The sequence below is a fragment of the Sarcophilus harrisii genome, chromosome 1 (assembly GCF_902635505.1).
Source record: "Sarcophilus harrisii chromosome 1, mSarHar1.11, whole genome shotgun sequence".
NCBI classification, from domain to species: Eukaryota; Metazoa; Chordata; class Mammalia; order Dasyuromorphia; family Dasyuridae; genus Sarcophilus; species Sarcophilus harrisii.
The window spans coordinates 335,520,046-335,538,839 of record NC_045426.1 but is presented as its reverse complement, the minus strand read 5'-3'; the positions used below and the strand labels follow the sequence as shown (position 1 = coordinate 335,538,839).

Here is an 18,794-nt window from a genome sequence, read left to right as displayed (position 1 = left end):
ATTCAGCTCCTCCAAAAGGTCTATTCTGACTAACCCCACCCCCACAAGTACTCTGTCCCATCTCTGAATTCCTAGCACATTTGTAATCTATTCCACATATCCCGCGCCGTAAATAGCCATTTCGGTACCCCAGCATAAGAAACACCAAATGACAACTGGATCCAGCTGTAATAAATGTATCTTGGAATTAAACATGGGGGACAAGCACTGACATAAATCTGAGGAGAGGAGGCACACTAATCCTAGCCCATGAGGAGACCCTGGATTACTGTGAGATCACTGTTGAGAACGCCACTCAAGAAAGGTCAGGGCAAGACCTAACCAGGGAAAAACTCATTTAGACTAATAAAGTTTGGAGAAAATGAGTTACCGGAGTTTCCAGTTTAATTATTCTTGTTAACTAGTTGCTACACTTCTAAAAGAGTGAAAATACTGTCATAATGTAAATGTAACAAATTTTGAAATTGCATAAACTTTTAAAATATAATTTTAAATGTCTGCACCCTCTAAATTTTTTCATGCCTTGGGGAAAGCCCTAGTTTCCCAGTCTCATTATAGTTCTATATACATCTTCACATTTAATTAGGCAGGCATGAGGGGTGGGGGTGTGGAGGGAAGCACAGGATAAGGTAGCAGCAGAAATAGATTCTAATCTTAGCCTATCCCTAACTATGTGACCTTGGTCAAAACATTTAACCTTTGGGGACCTTCATTTCCTCTCATATTTTGGGCTACAGTTTCTCTACCCTTTACATGAATGACTTGAAGTGGATAATCTCTAAGGTTCTAACATTCCAGTACAATTTTAACATTCCATGGCTTGTTGACTACATGTGAATGTTTCTTTTTCCAATTATGTTAATTAATATCTGATCTAACTAGACAAGAGCCATATTTTCTATGTCTCTTATATTCTTGGCGTTGTACGTTGTGGGACACATAGTAGGCACTCAACAAGAGCCTAATTAATAATAGTACACATTTTTGTGGTATTTTTCACAACATTATTCTCACTCAACAATCTTGTGAGACTGGAAGCCCAAATATGATGATCCCCTTTGAGGCTGTGTCTTAAATAACATACCCAAGATTACATAGCAAATTAAATAATGCTGCTGGGGCTTGAACCCAAGTGGTCCTAGTAGTCCAAGTTTACTGTTCTTTCCATTATACTACCTTGTCTCACATTTCATGTTTGCTGAACAAAGACAAGGCAGATAGGATGAACTCTGAGATGGGGTCAGCAGGGCCTGGGTCCCATTCTCTGAGGTGGAGGTTGGTAAGGATTTTTTGCAGCAGGTTATGTGAGAAGAGGTCTCCCTCAATCTTTTAATACCCTTGGAATGAGATGGTGAGGAGGCTGCCTTGGCCAGCCTCCCACCCGAAATCTCTCTATGCCCGTGTTTGGAGCTCATTAGAGCAACACTGATTATACTTCCCCCGCTGGTCTCACTGACGTTATCTCAGGGAAGATAGGCAACTGGCAGTGTCCCAATCCAGGGGCAGTGCCAGGCAGAAGATGCTCTCCCAGTGCCCACAACCTCATATTTTCCTCATAGAGACAGCCTGACACACCCAACCACAGGAGAAAAAGAAAGAAACCTATGGCCTAGAAAGGGTTACAGAGAAGTCAGGTCACTGAGGACACGTTATTCTTCAATTCCGTTTCCTGGGAACTGTCTCTTTCTTGGTGTCACCCACTCCATGAGAGATTAGGGAGGGGGGGGAGGGAATTACTGTACATGTCTCCAACTAGAAGGTGTGAATGTCCCATCCCTCTGTCGGACACCCCCAGAATAGCTTAGTCAAGGGAACTTGTGAAGGTACAGTTTAATTTGAAATCCCCAAGCCAGGGTCTCGCATTCCAACCAGAAATGAGGTAACAGAACCTAAGTAAATTCAGGAATGATTTTATCCTGAGTGTTAGGAAGCTGAATTAAGGGGAGGGGGGGGGGGAGAAGAGGGGAGGATGAGACTCAGTTATTAGCACTTGAACAGACTTGCCTACAAAAGAGGAAGAGAATTTAGTCTTCAACCCACTAGGAAGCAAGAAACAGGAACTTTCTTGGGAGCAGGATCACTGCTAGCCCAGACCTGGACTTTGTCCCCATCTAACCCCCTCATGGCTTACTGCACTCTGCCCTCGACCCTCTCCAGGGCTGGGAAGCAATAGAGATCTGGATCCCTAAACTGGGGAGGTGTTAGGGCCTTCAGGGTTCTCACCTTTCATCAGGCTGAGCCCCTAGTTGACAGGGAAGCTCTGCAGCTGGCCCCACAACTGACCTCTCTGTAGGTCAAAGCCAAGCCCTCCTTTCAGCAGCCCAAGAGCTTTTTCTATCATTCCCTCCTAAACCTAGGATGCTAGAGCTAAGAGGGGCCTGTGTTATAGATAAGAAGCCCAAGGTTTTACCCTAGGTATAAACCTAACATAATTGGCTCCTCATCCTTCAAATCCCTCAACTCAAATTGAAATGAGATCATTAAAGCATACATATTCTAAGGAATGTATGCTGATTTAGAAAGCCACATATTAATATTATCCATGTGGAATTGTATTTTTATTTATTTTATAAAGTATTTCCGAATATATTTTAATCTGGTTCCTACATATGCTGGCTAGCAGTATGTTTAATACCTCTTGCTCCAAAACACCTCTCTTCAAGACCTGACAACTCCAATAGATTTGTGATGGAAAGTGCCAAAGAGAAAACTATGAAATCTGAATGTGTTTCAAAGCATAATATTTTCACCTTTTTGATGTTTTTTTGTTTGCTTGAGGGTTTTTTCTTTTTCATTTTTTCTCCTTTCATCTGTTTTTTTTTTTTTTTTTTTTTGCTCAGCATAGCAAATATGAAAATATGCTAGAAGAATTGCACTCATTTAACCTATATCAGATTGCTTGCTATCTTGGGGAGAAAAGAGGAAGGAGAAGGAGAAAACTTTGGAACACAAGGTTTTACAAAGGTGAATGTTGAAAACTTTCTTTGCATGTATTTGGAAAAATAAAATATAATTAAAAAATAAAAATAAAAAATTCTATTTAAAAAAAGACCCACTGCCTAGAATTCCATTTTCAAGTTTTATTCCTTTCATTTAAAATGTTTTCCTCTGGAAAGACAAATTTTTCAGGAAGGTAACATTTTAAACAATTAAAGGGTCCCTGTACTTCAGTTTAAATAAATTTCTAATCCTTTCCTACTAGCAAAATTTGGTAGAAAATTAGAGAAAGAAGGTACAGCATAAGGATTTTAGATTACTGTACTTAGCAGAAGGGGAAGGGTGCCACAAAATGGAAAATGACATAAAATGCGGGGCTCTGCACCATAATTTCTACTTCAGTTCATTAAGAACTTTATATAGTGGAAAGAACACTGGACAAAGTCAGAAAATCTAGTTTTCAACTCCAGCTCTGCCACTAATTAGCTGTGTGCCCTTAAAGAAGTTATTTCTCATCTATGGACCTCAGTTTTCTCCTATATAAAATGAGGAATTTGGACAAACTTGATAGCTATGTTTTAGCAGAAATTCTTTTTTTTTGAGTAGTTTTTTTTTTATTTTTCCAAATACATGCAAAGATAGTTTTCAACATTCACCTTTAAAAAATCTTGTGTTCCACCTGTCAGATTGGCTAAGATGACAGGAAAAAATAATGATGATTGTTGGAGGGGATGTGGGAAAACTGGGACATTGATTCATTGTTGGTGGAGTTGTGAACGAATCCAACCATTTTGGAGAGTAGTTTGGAACTATGCTCAAAAAGTTATCAAACTGTGCATACCCTTTGATCCAGCAGTGTTACTACTGGGATTATATCCCAAAGAGATTATAAAGAAGGGAAAGGGACCTGTATGTGCACGAATGTTTGTGGCAGCCCTTTTTGTAGTGGCTAGAAACTGGAAACTGAATGGATGTCCATCAGTTGGAGAATGGCTGAATAAATTGTGGTATATGAAAATTATGGAATATTACTGTTCTGTAAGAAATGACCAACAGGATGATTTCAGAAAGGCCTGGAGAGACTTACACGAACTGATGCTAAGTGAAATGAGCAGGACCAGGAGATCATTATATACTTCAACAACAATACTAGATGATGACTAGTCCTGATGGATCAGGCCATCCTCAGCAACAAGATCAACCAAATCATTTCTAATGGAGCAGTAATGAACTGAACTAACTATACCCAGAAAAAGAACTCTGGGAGATGACTAAAAACCATTACATTGAATTCCCAGTCCCTATATTTATGCACACCTGCATCTTTGATTTCCTTCACAAGCTAATTGTACAATAATTCAGAGTCTGATTCTTTTTGTACAGCAAAATAATGTTTTGGTCATGTATACTTATTGTGTATCTAAGTTATATTTTAATATATTTAACATCTACTGGTCATCCTGCCATTTAGGGGAGGGGGTGGGGGGGGGTAAGAGGTGAAAAATTGGAACAAGAGGTTTGGCAATTGTTAATGCTGTAAAGTTACCCATGTATATATCCTGTAAATTAAAGGCTATTAAATTAAAAAAAAAAAAAAAAAAAAAAATCTTGTGTTCCAAATTTTTCTCCCTCCTTCTTCCTCCCACAGATAGCAAGCAATTCAACATAGGTTAAACATGGGCAGTTCTTCTAAACATATTTCCTTATTCGTCATGCTGAACAAGAAAATTCAGATCAAAAAGGGAAAAAACCACAAGAAAGAAAAAAAAACAGTAAATAAACAACAACAACAAAAGATGAAAATGGTATGCTTTGATCTACATTCATTCTCCATAGTTTTCTCTCTAGATGTGAGACACTTTCCATTACTCATCTATTGGAATTGCCTTGAATCATCTCACTATTGAAAAGAGCCAAGTCCATCAGAGTTGATCATCACATAATCTTGTTGTTGCTCTGTACAATGTTCTCTTGGTTCTGCTCACCTCAGTATTCATCAATTCATATATGTTTTTCTGGGCTTTTCTGAAATCAGTCTGCTTGTCATTTTTTAATTGAACAATGATATTCCATTACATTCATATACTATCACTCATTCAGCCATTCCCCCACTGAGAGACATACATCCAATTTTCAGTTCTTTGCCACCACAAAAAGGACTTTTAGCAGAAATCCTTAACCTGTGTCCATAAACTGGCTTTTAAAAAATATTTAGATAACTGTATTTTAATATAATTGGTTTCCTTTGTAATCTATGTATTTTATATTATACATCAAAAAACAGCAGCAGCGCCATTATTCTGAGAAGGGATCCATAAACTTCAGATTACTGAAGGGTCTATGACACAAAAGAAGGTTAAAAATACCTGTTATAGAAGTAGTGTGATGAACTGGAAACAGTGTTAGACTTAAAGATGGTCCAGCTTGGACAATTACCAGCTAACTATGTGTTTATGTTTAAGACATTTAACCTCTAAGACATTCAATTTCCTCATCTGTAAAATGGGGATAATATTTGTAATATTTTCCTCATCTGTAAAATGAGGATAATAATATTTGGAATACTTTCCTCACTGGATTGTTATAAAGGTGCTTTAAAGCACTACTTAAATATAAATTATAATTGATTTAAGGTGCCTTTCAACTTTAACATACATGTTGATTCACCTGATTTCATTCAGTCTCTGTTGAATTTCTAGACTAGCAGGTTAATTATCTGACCACCAGCCTTCCCCTGTCTTGATCCAAAGATACCTCTAGGTATCCAGGGTAGGTAAGGAGAGGTACATCCCTCTCCTTAAAGCAGAGAGTAAACCTTTTTAAGAGTCATAATCTCCTATGGAAGTTTGGTGAAGACTATGGACTTTTTCAGAGAAAATTTTGTTTTAATTCTTAATTGAAGTATTTTCAGCTTTTTTGCTATTGTTTGTTTGCTTTTTCCCCCTTCTTTTTGATCTGATTTTTCTTGTGCAGCAAGATAAATGTGGAAATATGTTTAGAAGAATTGCATATGTTTAACCTTCATTGAATTACTTGCTGTCAAGGGAAGAGGGGTGAAGAGAAGGGAGGGAGAAAAAAATATGGAATACAAGATTTTACAAGGGTGAATGCTAAAAACTATCTTTGTATGTATTTTGAAAATAAAAAGCTATTATTAATTTTTTAAAAATTCTTAATTAAAATAAATACTAACTTTAAGTCAGAAGTTAGTGAAAACAAAGATATATTTTTTCCATTCAAGTTCACAGACCCTAGAAATCTATTCATATTGGGAGTTCATTTATTTCCAGGTGAAGAAACCCTGGCTTAGAGAAAAATATCCAGAAAGAAGCTCAGTTCATCAAATTAAATTCTGCAATGTGATGATCCCAAATTGAGAGGATGGCAATATCTCAGAATTCCTATACAACATAACAAGTGTCATGTAACTGCAATTAGAAAAGGTAAAGGTGATGGAAAGATATGCAAGTTCTCTTAACACTGTCAAATCTAAACCACAATATAACAAATTTCAATTCCCTTTGATTAATGTATAATTTTTATACACAGTTTCTTCACATCTGAAAAGTTTGGAGTTCAGGATAGAAATGACCTCCCTAATCAACTTGTTATTCTCCATTCTAGCTACTTAGGTCAAAACTCCAAATTTCCCAGAGCACCTATTTTTTCTTCCATTAAATCCCCTGTATCTTCTTGTCCCAAATCTAGTCTAAACACATCTATGATCTGCCCAAACACATCTTTTATTATTCTCAAAGCATAAACATAAAAGCTTGCCTTCTCTAATAAGCCTGCCCAAGTTAAAGTATCTTGATCATGAACACCCAATTAATCCTCCCAACCCAAAAAGTTCATTAATGTTTGAGTTTACTATATAACCATGGCAACATACTTATAGGCTTATATATAAATTTATTACATGTACTGCCCCAAGTCTAACTCTCCCAGGTTTGACCTTGTCATCCTACTTGAATCCTTTATGACTTAATAGAACTTCTTTCTCTTCTGAATAGACCATATGAAAGAACATCCATTGATAAAAGTGGTTTTCAAATTAAACTGAGACACATGTATACATACAGCTAACCCTTTCCCTACTTTAAAAACAAAACATTGGTTTTCATGTTAGTAATTATTCTGTAGAAAGCATCTTGGTATAGTAGGAAAAACCCCTAGATGAGGAGTAATCAAATGATCTAGATAAAAAGTCTGAATTCTACTGCTCACTAGTTGTATGACTTTGAGCAAGTCAATTACAATTTCCTATAAAATAAGAGAATCCAACTAGATGAACTTTAAGGTTCTGAACATCTTGAATAGTGTTCTAAATACCCTTCTAGTTCTAAAATTCTATAAGGCTTTTCTAGCTTTCAGATCTAAATACTATGTACTCCTTTTAAGTTCTGACATTCTGAGGTCTATGGCCCCTTTCAGCTCTACCATTTTATATTCTAAGGCTCCTATTGAGTGTATATTCTAAATTCTAAAAATCCACTTCTGATGGTCTTTGTTCTATGATTCCATTATGATCAATTAATATCTGATGACCAAGTTAGTTTACACACCACTAGGTATTTAAAAAGGAGGAAAGAAAATGCAACTTAGAGAGTTTTGGTTTGCTTCAGGATCAAGCTGGCCCAATCATGCAAGATATTCTCTGATCTTTGATGGTGGGACAGGAGTGGGGGAGGGAAGAAGTAAAGGGATTCTCTAATTGGAATATGATCCATAACATATACTAGATTGATCAGCCCTTTCATCACTGGTTTTACAGGAAATGAAAAAAGGCTGAAATGAAATGAAATGAAAAAAGGAAATGAAAAAATGAAAAAATACCGATTGGGGATGAGACTTGGGCAGGGTCTCATCCTTTCAGCATACCTTCCTATTATACAAGTAGTGGGGCTGTACCACTAAGAAGATCACTATGAATGACAGCCACTTTCTTGGAATCATCAGAAATCTTAAAGAGTTCACTGACTATAACCATAAGCTCTCAAGGTGGGTGGTTACCTTTGGAGTACTGAGGGACCAACATTGCCATAGCAGATCAAATAAGAGTTCTTGACACTATGGTGATAGGATAGGATAACTTCTGCCCCCACAGGAAGCCCATGAAGAGACAGATAACTGAAAGCATCATTCTTTGCCATGATCCCCAAATGCTGCACAATAGATGTGTGCCTTCTTCCCCATCCCCACAGTCTGGATAATTACTACAGAATTTCTGTATGGATTTGTAGAATGCCTCCTCAGGCCTCATCTAAGAAGGAGAAATCAAGGTGGAAGGCTGTCACAGTGTGATCATCTCTTTCCTCTCTTTAAAGACTGTTTTTAGGGCTTGGCATGTCTCCCCACTTACAAATTGAGATTTGGGCTAATTTACTTTTGAGGAGCTTTTCACCTCTTGAATTTTGATTCTAAGGTATTTTGGAGGGACATCAAATCCTGCACTAACAGATCATTGAAATAAAAATGAGCAAAGGATCATCCTTGAAGAAATAGGAAGTGGGCAACAATATTAAAAATTTATAGGAGCAAAGTGGTATGTTGATGTGGATCTGGCCCAGATTAACTGGATGCTTTTTCTAAGGGCATTCTGGGTAGAATAGCCAGATATCTACCAGATGATATCAACTAGGGAGCAGAGGTTATATTAAGCCTTCAAAGAGGGGCTTATGAAAGGAGAGACCCCACTCCATCCAAAGAGCTTTGCCCAGAGTGATTAAGAGCATATATATTGAGATGAAAGAGATTTTCTTGGAAACCTCACTTCATGAGGAAGGAAGAGGGCTTAAAAAGGATAATCTGCTTCCCATTCGTTCTTCTTGATTCTATCACCATAAGTCCACCTATTGGGGACAGTAAAATTAGAATATTTTAAGATAGATGAGCAAAAGTGGATTGGGGTTGGGATAAGAATATATAATTTGTCATAAGAATGAGGTAAAATTTATCATGGAAATATATAATTCCAGCCAAAGATGGAAGAGAACTACCATTCAGAGGATAGAATTTAAGAGAGATAGCTGCCATCTGGATGGTGGAATCCACCAAGAAGGGCATCAATCCAGGGATATAATCAGCTGCAGTTTGGGGAAGGAGCAAAATCATTCTGGGGGCAGTGGCTCCCATTTGGAGGTAGAGGAAGAGTCACTATTCTAGAAGTGAAATTTGTCATTGAAGAGGAAAGTGAAACAAGACACCAAGAAGCTGGACGTTTGTGTCTCATTCTAAGAAGGCAGAATTCATAATTCCTGCCCAATTGGGAGCTATCCTTCCTTGGAACTAAGACAAGATGCTTCCACGTCTCTATCAGAAGGAGATTTCTGAAACCAGGTATGAACCAGGCAGAAGAGTCTCCAGTGAAAAGATAAAGACCATCTTCCTTTTATCCTCTTTCTACGAAGGATAGAAAAAAAATAAGAGCCTATGGAAAGAATCCTGCCTGCCCACCCATTGAGATCAGTGAGATACCAGTGCCCATAGGGTTCAAGCCCCTTTGTTAGAAGGAAGGATAAAGGATATCCTTAAAAGGCTAAAACTCCCCAGCCCCCTGGCCCCTGTGACAGTGCAGGGGAGGCAGCAGCTGTGGCCCAGCAGGGTGGGGGGAAGAGGCCAAAGCAGGGGAGAGCCAGGGAGAGTAGGGGTGGTGGCGGCAGCTTGGGGCTCAGGATCCAATTACCGGGCTGTTTCCATACTTAGCCACCTGACAGCCGCCTGGAATACGCAGCAGCTTCTGCCGTTGCAGCCCCAGGGAGACCAAATTAACTCAAGGGCAGACAAGGGCAGGGCCCAGCAGCACATGCTGAGGTCTGCAGGCCCCTTCCCCACCCCTCTAAGCCTGGGGAGGGGTGCTCCTCCATCAGGTCTGCCCCAGTTACAATCCACTTCTAAATGTAACTGCCTGCCAGCAAGAAACAGAGTCAGGGTGACACAAGAAGCTCAGAGCTCAGGTCCTTGAATGTCCCTGCTGTACAGCATAACAAGCTTGGGCCTAGACTGGAACTGCTCAGTTCTGAAAAGCCAAAATGGTAATGGGGATCCTGAGCCAGCCCCCGAAGCAGCTCATTGCACTCCTGGGAGCGTGGCTTAGAGGAGCCTAACCCCAACCATTCCTGCATCAGGGCCCAAATCAAGGGAGGGGGAGCAAACTGATCCAGTGTCCTCTCCACAGCCTATAAATAACTTCCATGCTGTAACCCAAGCTACCTTCTCAACCACACAAAATGCTGAGATGTCAAAAGAAAAGTGACAGCTCTGGACCCCTTTTCAGTCCCACTCCTGACCCCAGGCCAGACCTTGTTCCAAACTCAGTTTTGATTCTCTCACAATCGCTGTCTCTTTCCCTATCTATGATTCTGTCCCTAGTTGATCTCAGCCCTATAAAAAAAGCAGAAAGGCATCTGGAGTTTCCTGCCACCATCTCTTAAGATCACTGAGTGTGTGTTTGAAATAGGTGACCTCTAAAACCCCTTCCAATTCTAAGATTTGAGGGATTTCCTTTAGAGGCCCTCTAGAGTTCATCGCTACCCCGGCTGCACTTCCATTCCCAATCCCATCCTGTATGTATGCCCCTTCCAAGGTCTGGCCTGAGATCAAGCAGATGGCTCCTTTTAGAACTTCCTCCCCACCCCCATTACCAGTCTCCCCAGCTACCCTTATTTCCCAAACTGCTTCCCACAATTCTCCCAGTACTAAATCCTTCCTCTGCTACCTCAGACACAGGGGTAAAAGGGTGATGGCTAGGTGAAACCAGCCAGCTAGGAAAATTTGACATGAAGAAACCAGAAACGGCTTTCAGACTGAAAGTTGGGAGATAGGGAGTAAGAGGGGGTGGATCAGGGACAAGCAAATTTATCTTTCCAACTTTTCCCATTTGCTAGGGTGCCCAAACCCCACTCTGTCCAGCCACCTAATACCTCCCACCCAAAGGGTCATACCTGCTTTCCCTGAGAGCAGGAGAGAAGCCATGCAGCAGCAGAGCAGAGCCAGCGTCCTCATGGTGACTGCCAAGAGCTCCCAGTTGCTCTGTGCCTCTATTTATATGGTGTCAGGCAATGGGGAGGGGGGAAAGAAAGGGGTGGGAGAAGGGTCATACAGTCACTAGGACAACCAAGCCAATGTGTCGGGGAAATCTGCCTGGCCACAGAAAAGCCCTCAAAGTTCCCTCCTTTCTTTGTTGGGGGGTGGGGAGATGACACTTGGATCCAGGATATGAGACCCCTAGATTTGTCTTCCCCTCCAAGGGGTAGCCTGAGCTTATATGAAAGTGACTTGCCTTCCACCACCATGAGGAATGAGTTGGGAGAGAGAGAAGGGTAAGCTCAGACTTAGAACTGCCCAGGCTTTGCTTCTAACTTGGGAAAAGTGAAAATATTAAATAACTAATACAAAGTGGTCTCTTTATGGTGTAAAGAAAAAGGGTTCTGATCTTTATTCAGACATTAACTAGATGTGAGCATTGGAAAAGGGAACTCTGTTTTCAGTAGCTCAGTTTCCTCTTCTGTAACAAGGAATACTGGATTAGATTATCATTTTAGCTTTGGAGCTGGAGTCTTCCAGAAGAGCAAAACTAAGACTTATAAAATGTTTTATGCAGATTCATGTTGTTTCCCTGTGAGAATGTCAGCTCCTTAAGATTAGGGATTTCCTCTTTTTCATCTTCACATCCCACTCAGCAGTACCTAGCACATAGCGGCACTTAATGCTGATGGATTGCCTAACTGACCTCAGGAACTTACAATCTACTACTAACTTACTACCTTATTTTTTTTTTATTTAATAGCCTTTTATTTACAGGATATATACATGGGTAACTTTACAGCATTAACAATTGCCAAACCTCTTGTTCCAATTTTTCACCTCTTACCCCCCCCACCCCCTCCCCTAAATGGCAGGATGACCAGTAGATGTTAAATATATTAAAATATAACTTAGATACACAATATAACTTACTACCTTAAAGAGTGACTTGATTTCTGTGAATTTTAGTATCCTCCTCTCCCAAAAGCACATAATAATCCCTGCCATGCCTGTCTCATAGGGTTGATATGAGAATCAAAAGAATAATAATTTTGCAAATACTCCATAAAATGTAAAGTGTTATCAAATTTAATTTTATTAAGTTTATTATTTTAGGTCACGCAGACAATACCCAAAAGTAATGATACTCAGAAGTAAATGTCCTGAAATGTCCTCTTACAGACAAGGAAATGAAGAACTAGATGATTTGTTCAAGGTCACATGGGTTGAAATAGCACAGTACAAATATGAATCCAGATCCTCTGATTCAAGATCCAGGAGTGTTTCTAATGCACCAAGCTATTGCTTCCAGATCTAAAACATTCTGTGGTTCCAGAGTAGCCTGAGGAGGTCAAAGACAAGAGCCTTAAAATGAAATTTATATAAAATCTTAAAACAAAGAAATGAGAAAAAGATGTATGAAAAGCATCCAGGAAAAGCAAGGTGAGGTCATAGAGAAACCACTAGACTCTCAAAATTTGTGCTATTATCCCAGTTCTTCCACTAACTGGTATGACTTTGGATAAATTATTTACCCTGTCTGGGCCTCAGTTTGAAGGAAGTTATTTTAGGACAACTTTTTTGTATATTTTAGGACAAATTAAGGGAAGTCCCATTTTGTTTTAACACATTATGGATGTACTACCTGTCACTCCTAAGAAGTAGTTTGGCCTAGAAATAGAAAGACATTCAAAACAAACTCAGGGATGGCAGACCAGAATGAATAATTAAGAAAAATTAGGGATGCTTTCTGTTGAGATCAGCTAGAGAAAACAAGCTTCTTGTTTGTCCCTTGATGTTCCTTTTGAGGAGAGAATGCTAGATGGGAGGCACTATGGGGTTAACCAAACTGGGAATTCTTGATCTTGTTTTATAGGCTAAAGCCTTTGGAAAGTGGCAAAAAGAGGGAATGGGTCCAGGACCAAAGAGCCAATACTGAGATTCCTTCCTTATGTCGAAGGAACAAGTTGGTGTTCCATCACCTCTGCAAAGTGCTGTCTGATGCTGTCATAATAAGAGCATGTGATGTCCTCTGTGAGCCAGGTTTCAGAAGCTGGGCGGGAAGCAGACACCAGCTTGTCTAAGGGAAAGCAGGATATCACTCAGGGTATCTGGGAACAAGAATGAGACCGGAGATGGAGGACAAAATGTACAAAGGCACATGAGAGAGATTTGTTCTTAGGAATAGAAAAAGCCAGAAGAGCACAAACCTGAGGGAGACAAGAGGTCCTGCCCATAGCTTAGATGGGATAAATGGGTTTGAATTGAGATTTAGTTGATGGTGAGCCTTAGTCAGAAATTAGTGTTGACCTTGGCCAAAGTCATTTCACTTTGTTGGAGCCCTGATTTCTTGATCTATAAAATAAGAGGGTTGGACTTGATTATCCCTGAAGTCCCTCTTTAGCTCTGCCATTCTGTAATTCTAAAGAAAGGAATGAGGAAGTTAGAGGAGACTTCTCCTGTGCACCCCAGTGCATCTCTTTACAAGACACACCCTCAGATTTCACTTTTTGCAGTGAATTCAACATGGTGGACCTAGAATCAGAAGGCCTTGGGCTTAAATCTATCCTCAAATTCTTACCTATTTCCTTATAAATTTCCTCAATTTCCTGATATAATGGATATAAAAATAGCACTCAGTTCATGAGGATACTGCAAAACCTAAGTGAGATAATGTTTATAAAGTGCTTTGCAAACATTAAAGCTCTATGTAAATGTCAACTATTATTATTATTTTTGTAAACTTTTATCATCTGTATCCTAAGATATATCCTCATATGGGAAGAGGGGTGCTGCAAAGATATAGCACATATATTAATAACTATAATAAAAGGTAGAGAAAGATTAAGGTGCTCTAGGAAAATCTGAGGAGTGAGCCAATGCTAACACTTGAGGGGATCATGGAGAACTTCAAGAGGAGATGGCACCTCAGGGAGGCCTTTTAGGGAAAGCTGCTGAAAGAAATAGAGAGGGAAGGAGTGCATTCCTGTCATTATAGGCAGCCATAATGAATAAATGGGAATCAGTGGATATAATGGTTATTTTAGAGAGAAAAACTGAAAGCCCTAGTTGGCTGTAATAGATAATAAGTGAAAAGGAGTAATGTGAAATAGGGTTGGAAAGGTAGGATAGAACAAATCATAAAAGGCCTTAAACACTCAGAGAAAGAGTTTTTATTTGATTCTATAGACAGTAGGAAACCATTGAAGGTTTCTGAGCAAGATAAGCTGCCAGGAACAAAGACTCAAACCCAAGCCTTCTGACTTTCACTCCAGTTTTCTTTCCAATACACTGGACTGTTTAGTCTACTCCTTTAGGACTGTTTTGAGAATTAAATGAGATCATTTAGAAGAGGATTTGGAAAAGTATAAAGTGCTATACAAGGGTAAAGATTTTTTGCTTTGGGGGTTTTATTTTATTTTTTACTTTTACCAGAGGCTTGGCAAATACTTGTAGACTATTTATTTGCCTTACTAATTAAAACTACCTCTTCATAAGTCTGAGAGTCCACCTGTCAGATTGGCTAGAATGACAGGGGAAAATAATGCAAAATGTTGGAGGGGATGTGGGAAAACTGGGACACTAATACATTGTTGGTGGAATTGTGAATACATCCAGCCATTCTGGAGAGCAATTTGGAACTATGCCCAAAAAGTTGTCAAATTGTGCATATCCTTTGATCCAGCAGTGTTTCCACTGGGTTTACACCCCAAAGAGATACTAAAGAAGGAAAAGGGAACTGTGTGTGCAAGAATGTTTGTGGCAGCCCTCTTTGTAGTAGGAAGAAACAGGAAACAGAGTGGATGCCCATCACCTGGAGAATGGCTGAATAAACTGTGGTATATGAATATTATGGAATATTATTGTTCTCTAAGAAATGACCAGCGAGATGATTTCAGAAAGGCCTGGAGAGACTTACATGAACTGATGCTGAGTGAAATGAGCAGGACCAGGAGATCATTATATACTTCAACAATACTATATGATGATCAATTCTGATGGGCACAGCCCTCTTCAACAATGAGATGAACCAAATCAGTTCCAATAGAACAGTAATGAATTGAACCAGTTACACCCAGCAAAAGAACTCTGGGAGATGAGTATGATCCACTACATAGAATTCCCAATCCCTCTATTTTTGTCCACCTGCATTTTTGATTTCCTTCACAGGTTAATTGTACACTTTTTCAAAGTCCAATTCTTTTTATACAACAAAATAACTATGGACATGTATACATATATTGTATTTAACTTATGTTTTAACATATTTAACATGTATTGATCAACCTGCCATCTGGGAGAGGGGGTGGGGGGAAAGAAGGGAAAAATTGGAACAAAGGGTTTTGCAATTGTCAATGCTGAAAAATTACCCATACATATATATCTTGTAAATAAAAATCTATAATTTAAAAAAATAAGTCTGAGAGTTCTTCCTTGCTCACATTCAGCTTGCCATTACCATTTTCAGAATTGTCTTCTATTCTGAAATACAATTCATGAAAAGAGGATATGGTGCTTCTGTATTGACCAATACTGAAAACTTGACCTTCAATGGAGATTTCAAAATTTATTTTGATATCCCTTTAAACACCTAAATTTCTCAGAAGTTTATATCTCAGACACCAAAGGACATACCCACACCTTAGATCTCAAAGGTCATCCAAAACTATTCTACATTCATTATCTCAAACTCTAAAATTCTTTTTTCTAAATTGAGTCTATTGTCTTTTCATCTTTCCCTTTGCCTCATTCATTCTAAATCTATTTTTCATTCTCAGAATAACTTAGTCTCTCCTCTTCTCTGCCAGTCTATCCCTTTTTCTTATTTTCCTCCCTTCAGTCATGACTTTGTAGTTAGCTAGTTCAACTAAACATTGTCCTCTACAAATGAATTCATTGTCTCTTTACCTTTATTTTAATAACGAGCTGCTGATTCTTAAACTTGAATCATTCTTATTACCAAGCTTTTGAACACTATTAGAGGAAACAATGCTAAATAAATAAGTCCTTTACAAATTGTTATTATCTAAGATTACCAGTATCCTAATTACTATAAGCCATTTTTAAAATTCTTTTCTTATGCTCTTTAAAAAAAAAATCACTGTTCTTTTTTTCCATGATCCCTTCCATTCCTTAAACAGAACTCCCCTTTGTAAGAAATGTGTATATCAAATAATATGTTGGTCACATCTGAAAATATGTACCTCATTCTGCATCTGCTGTCTACCACCTTCTGCCCAGAGACCAAAAAGCATGATTTCAACAACTTCAGTCTTCTGGACTCATGATTGAAGACTACTTCAACCAGAGTTTTGAAATCTTTCAATATTATTTTCCTTTATATTACTGATGCCGTTATATATATCGTGGCTCTAAAGCACTTCCTTGACACTCTAGGCTTGTTTCTCTGTAAAGTGAGGTGAATGGACTAGCTTTCTAAATATTTTTAACTCTAATATTCTTATTCCATCAGCTATGTGTGTATCCTCCCTCTGCCCAATGCAGATATACCTAAATCCTTTCAGAGAAGATTTTATGTGATGCACTGCTAATGAAATCTGGAGTCTAGTTCTACTGAAGTCTTCTTCAGGAAGAAATTGCTACTCAAAGAGGTGAAATGTATTTTCCAAGATCACACAACAAATTAATAGCAAAGGCAAGATTAGAACTCAGGCCTAATTCAGTAATCCATTTCTCTAAAAGTATGCCAGAAGATGAATTGAGGACTATTTGAGGCCTCACTCTAATTCAAGAAAATTCTCAGCTGGTGTCCTTCAGCTCTTGTCACAAAATAGGAAAGGGGGAGAGAGAAAGATTTTGGGAAGCTCATTCCTTCCCACAGCTGCAAGATATAGGGTTATGTATGCACCCCGCTCCTCAGCCCAACCCTCTCCCCTGAATCAGCACCGGCCCTTGTCAATCAACAGAAGAAAACTGCAACTCAGCAAGTCAGAGACAGAGAAATGATCAAGACAGATGAGAGAAACCAGGGAATGGGGAGGGGTAGCTGGAGATATACTCCAAATGTTGTAGGGCAAATGGGTGACAAGTAGCCAGGACAAAGGAAGGAAGAAGCAAAGAAAAGGGGATAGATTCCATAAGCTGGAGGAGAAAAGAAAGATGGAATTTAGACCAAGAAAACAAGAGGTAAAGAGGTCGTTCAGGCTAGTTCCTAGGAAAAGCTCAAAGATTCTAACGTATTTTACATAATGGTATCTCCCAAAGTATTGTTTGAGGGAATGTTTGGCAAAAGGGAAGCTATGCCTTGGGCGATGGAATTGCTATTGAACAGTCCAGTCACCAAAGTCCTCTGTATGAACGTAACTATTGATATGAACTCACCCACAAGACTTACCAGTTTCAAGAAAGACCAAGTATTTCAGAAACTGGCAGTGGTATTTCATAATAAAAGCAGCCTTCATTTTTAAAATGACAAGGTGGTATTAGATAATTTTCCTGTCCTTTACACTAAAAAATCTAGTGGAACCTGTAGATTGGGTCACTACAAAAAGGCAACCCTGGGCTCAAGTGGGACTAATTTGAATCTTGGAAGCATCGCAATATTTCAAATTCTTGAGGGTTTGTATTTGTCCCCATCTGGAAATGTTTGAGAAAGTGCAGGAGAGATGGGATACAAGGGAACAAGCATGAGAGGAGACTATGAAGATGAAGTGCAAAAGAGAAATGGAATTGGGGATATAGAGAAAGGATAAGTAACAGAGAGAGACAGAGACAGACAGACAGACAGACACACACACACACACACACACACACACACACAGCATGATTTCACCAATTTCAGTCCTCTTCACTCACAACTGGGAACATCAACCAGAGTTCTGAAATCTTTCAATATTTTTTTCCTTTATATTACTACTGCCGTTGTATACATTGTGACTCTAGGGCTTGTCCTTGCTCTCTCCTGGCTTCAGTTTCTTTATCTATAAAGTGAAGTGAATGGACTAGCTTTCTAAATTACCTTTAACTCTAATATTCTTATTCCATCATTTACGTGTGTATCCTCCCCCTGCCCAAAGGAGATATAGTTAAGTTCTTTAAAAGAAGGTTTTATGTGATGACAGAGTGACAGAGAGAGAAACAGAGACAGACTCTAAGAAAGAGTCTAAAAGAAAGATGAAGTATGTGACAACAGACACAATGTGTGTGACAAGGAGATTGAGCATATAACAGAAGGAAGAAGACATGAAAGACAGAAGATACAATAGGGAGATAGCGTATGACAGATAGTGAAAAAATATGTATGTGTATATAAGTATATTTGACAGGGAAATTGAGCATGTGAGAAGGAGACAGAGAGACAATTTATGATGAATTGTATGTCAGAAAGACTGTGAGAGAGAGAGTATAAATAAGAAATCTGGAGTATGTGACCAAAAGACTGAGGTTGTGAGAGACAAAATGACTGAGAAACTGCATGACTGAGATTCAGAATATGCAACAGTAAAATACTGTGATAAAAAGAGACAGTATGATAAGGAAATACTATGTGTGACAGAAATTGCATACGACAGAAACATGTGAGAAGGAAAGAGTTTTTACTCCAGAAAGGTGGAGCAAAAGACTTTCCATAATCTAAAAATAATGTATGACAAAAGAATCATGTGTGACAGAGGCAGTATATATGACAATTTGTGACAGAGTAAGCGTATGACAAAAGGACAATTGTGAGAGTATGTATAAGAGAGGTAATGTATGTAACAGAACCTATTGTGACAGACTATGACAAAGTCAAATGTGTGTGAGACAGTGACAGAGATAGTATGTGGTTTGATAATAAATGACAGACAAAGTATGAGACAATGTATGACAGG

General features: G+C 38.8%; 1 protein-coding gene across 2 annotated transcripts in view; it reads right to left on the bottom strand.

Annotated features, from left to right (window-relative positions):
- The window catches only part of SRL (sarcalumenin), a 69,947-nt gene extending 58,992 nt beyond the window's left edge, over window positions 1-10,955 (bottom strand). The window contains exon 1 of one of the 2 annotated variants that reach the window (XM_031945612.1): window positions 10,881-10,955. In XM_031945612.1, the coding sequence (XP_031801472.1) occupies window positions 10,881-10,941 (61 nt within the window). In that variant the 5' untranslated portion in view covers window positions 10,942-10,955. The remainder of the gene's footprint in view (window positions 1-10,880) is intronic. The other variant, XM_031945611.1, reaches the window with a different exon arrangement.
- Between the last annotated feature and the right edge of the window lie 7,839 nt (window positions 10,956-18,794).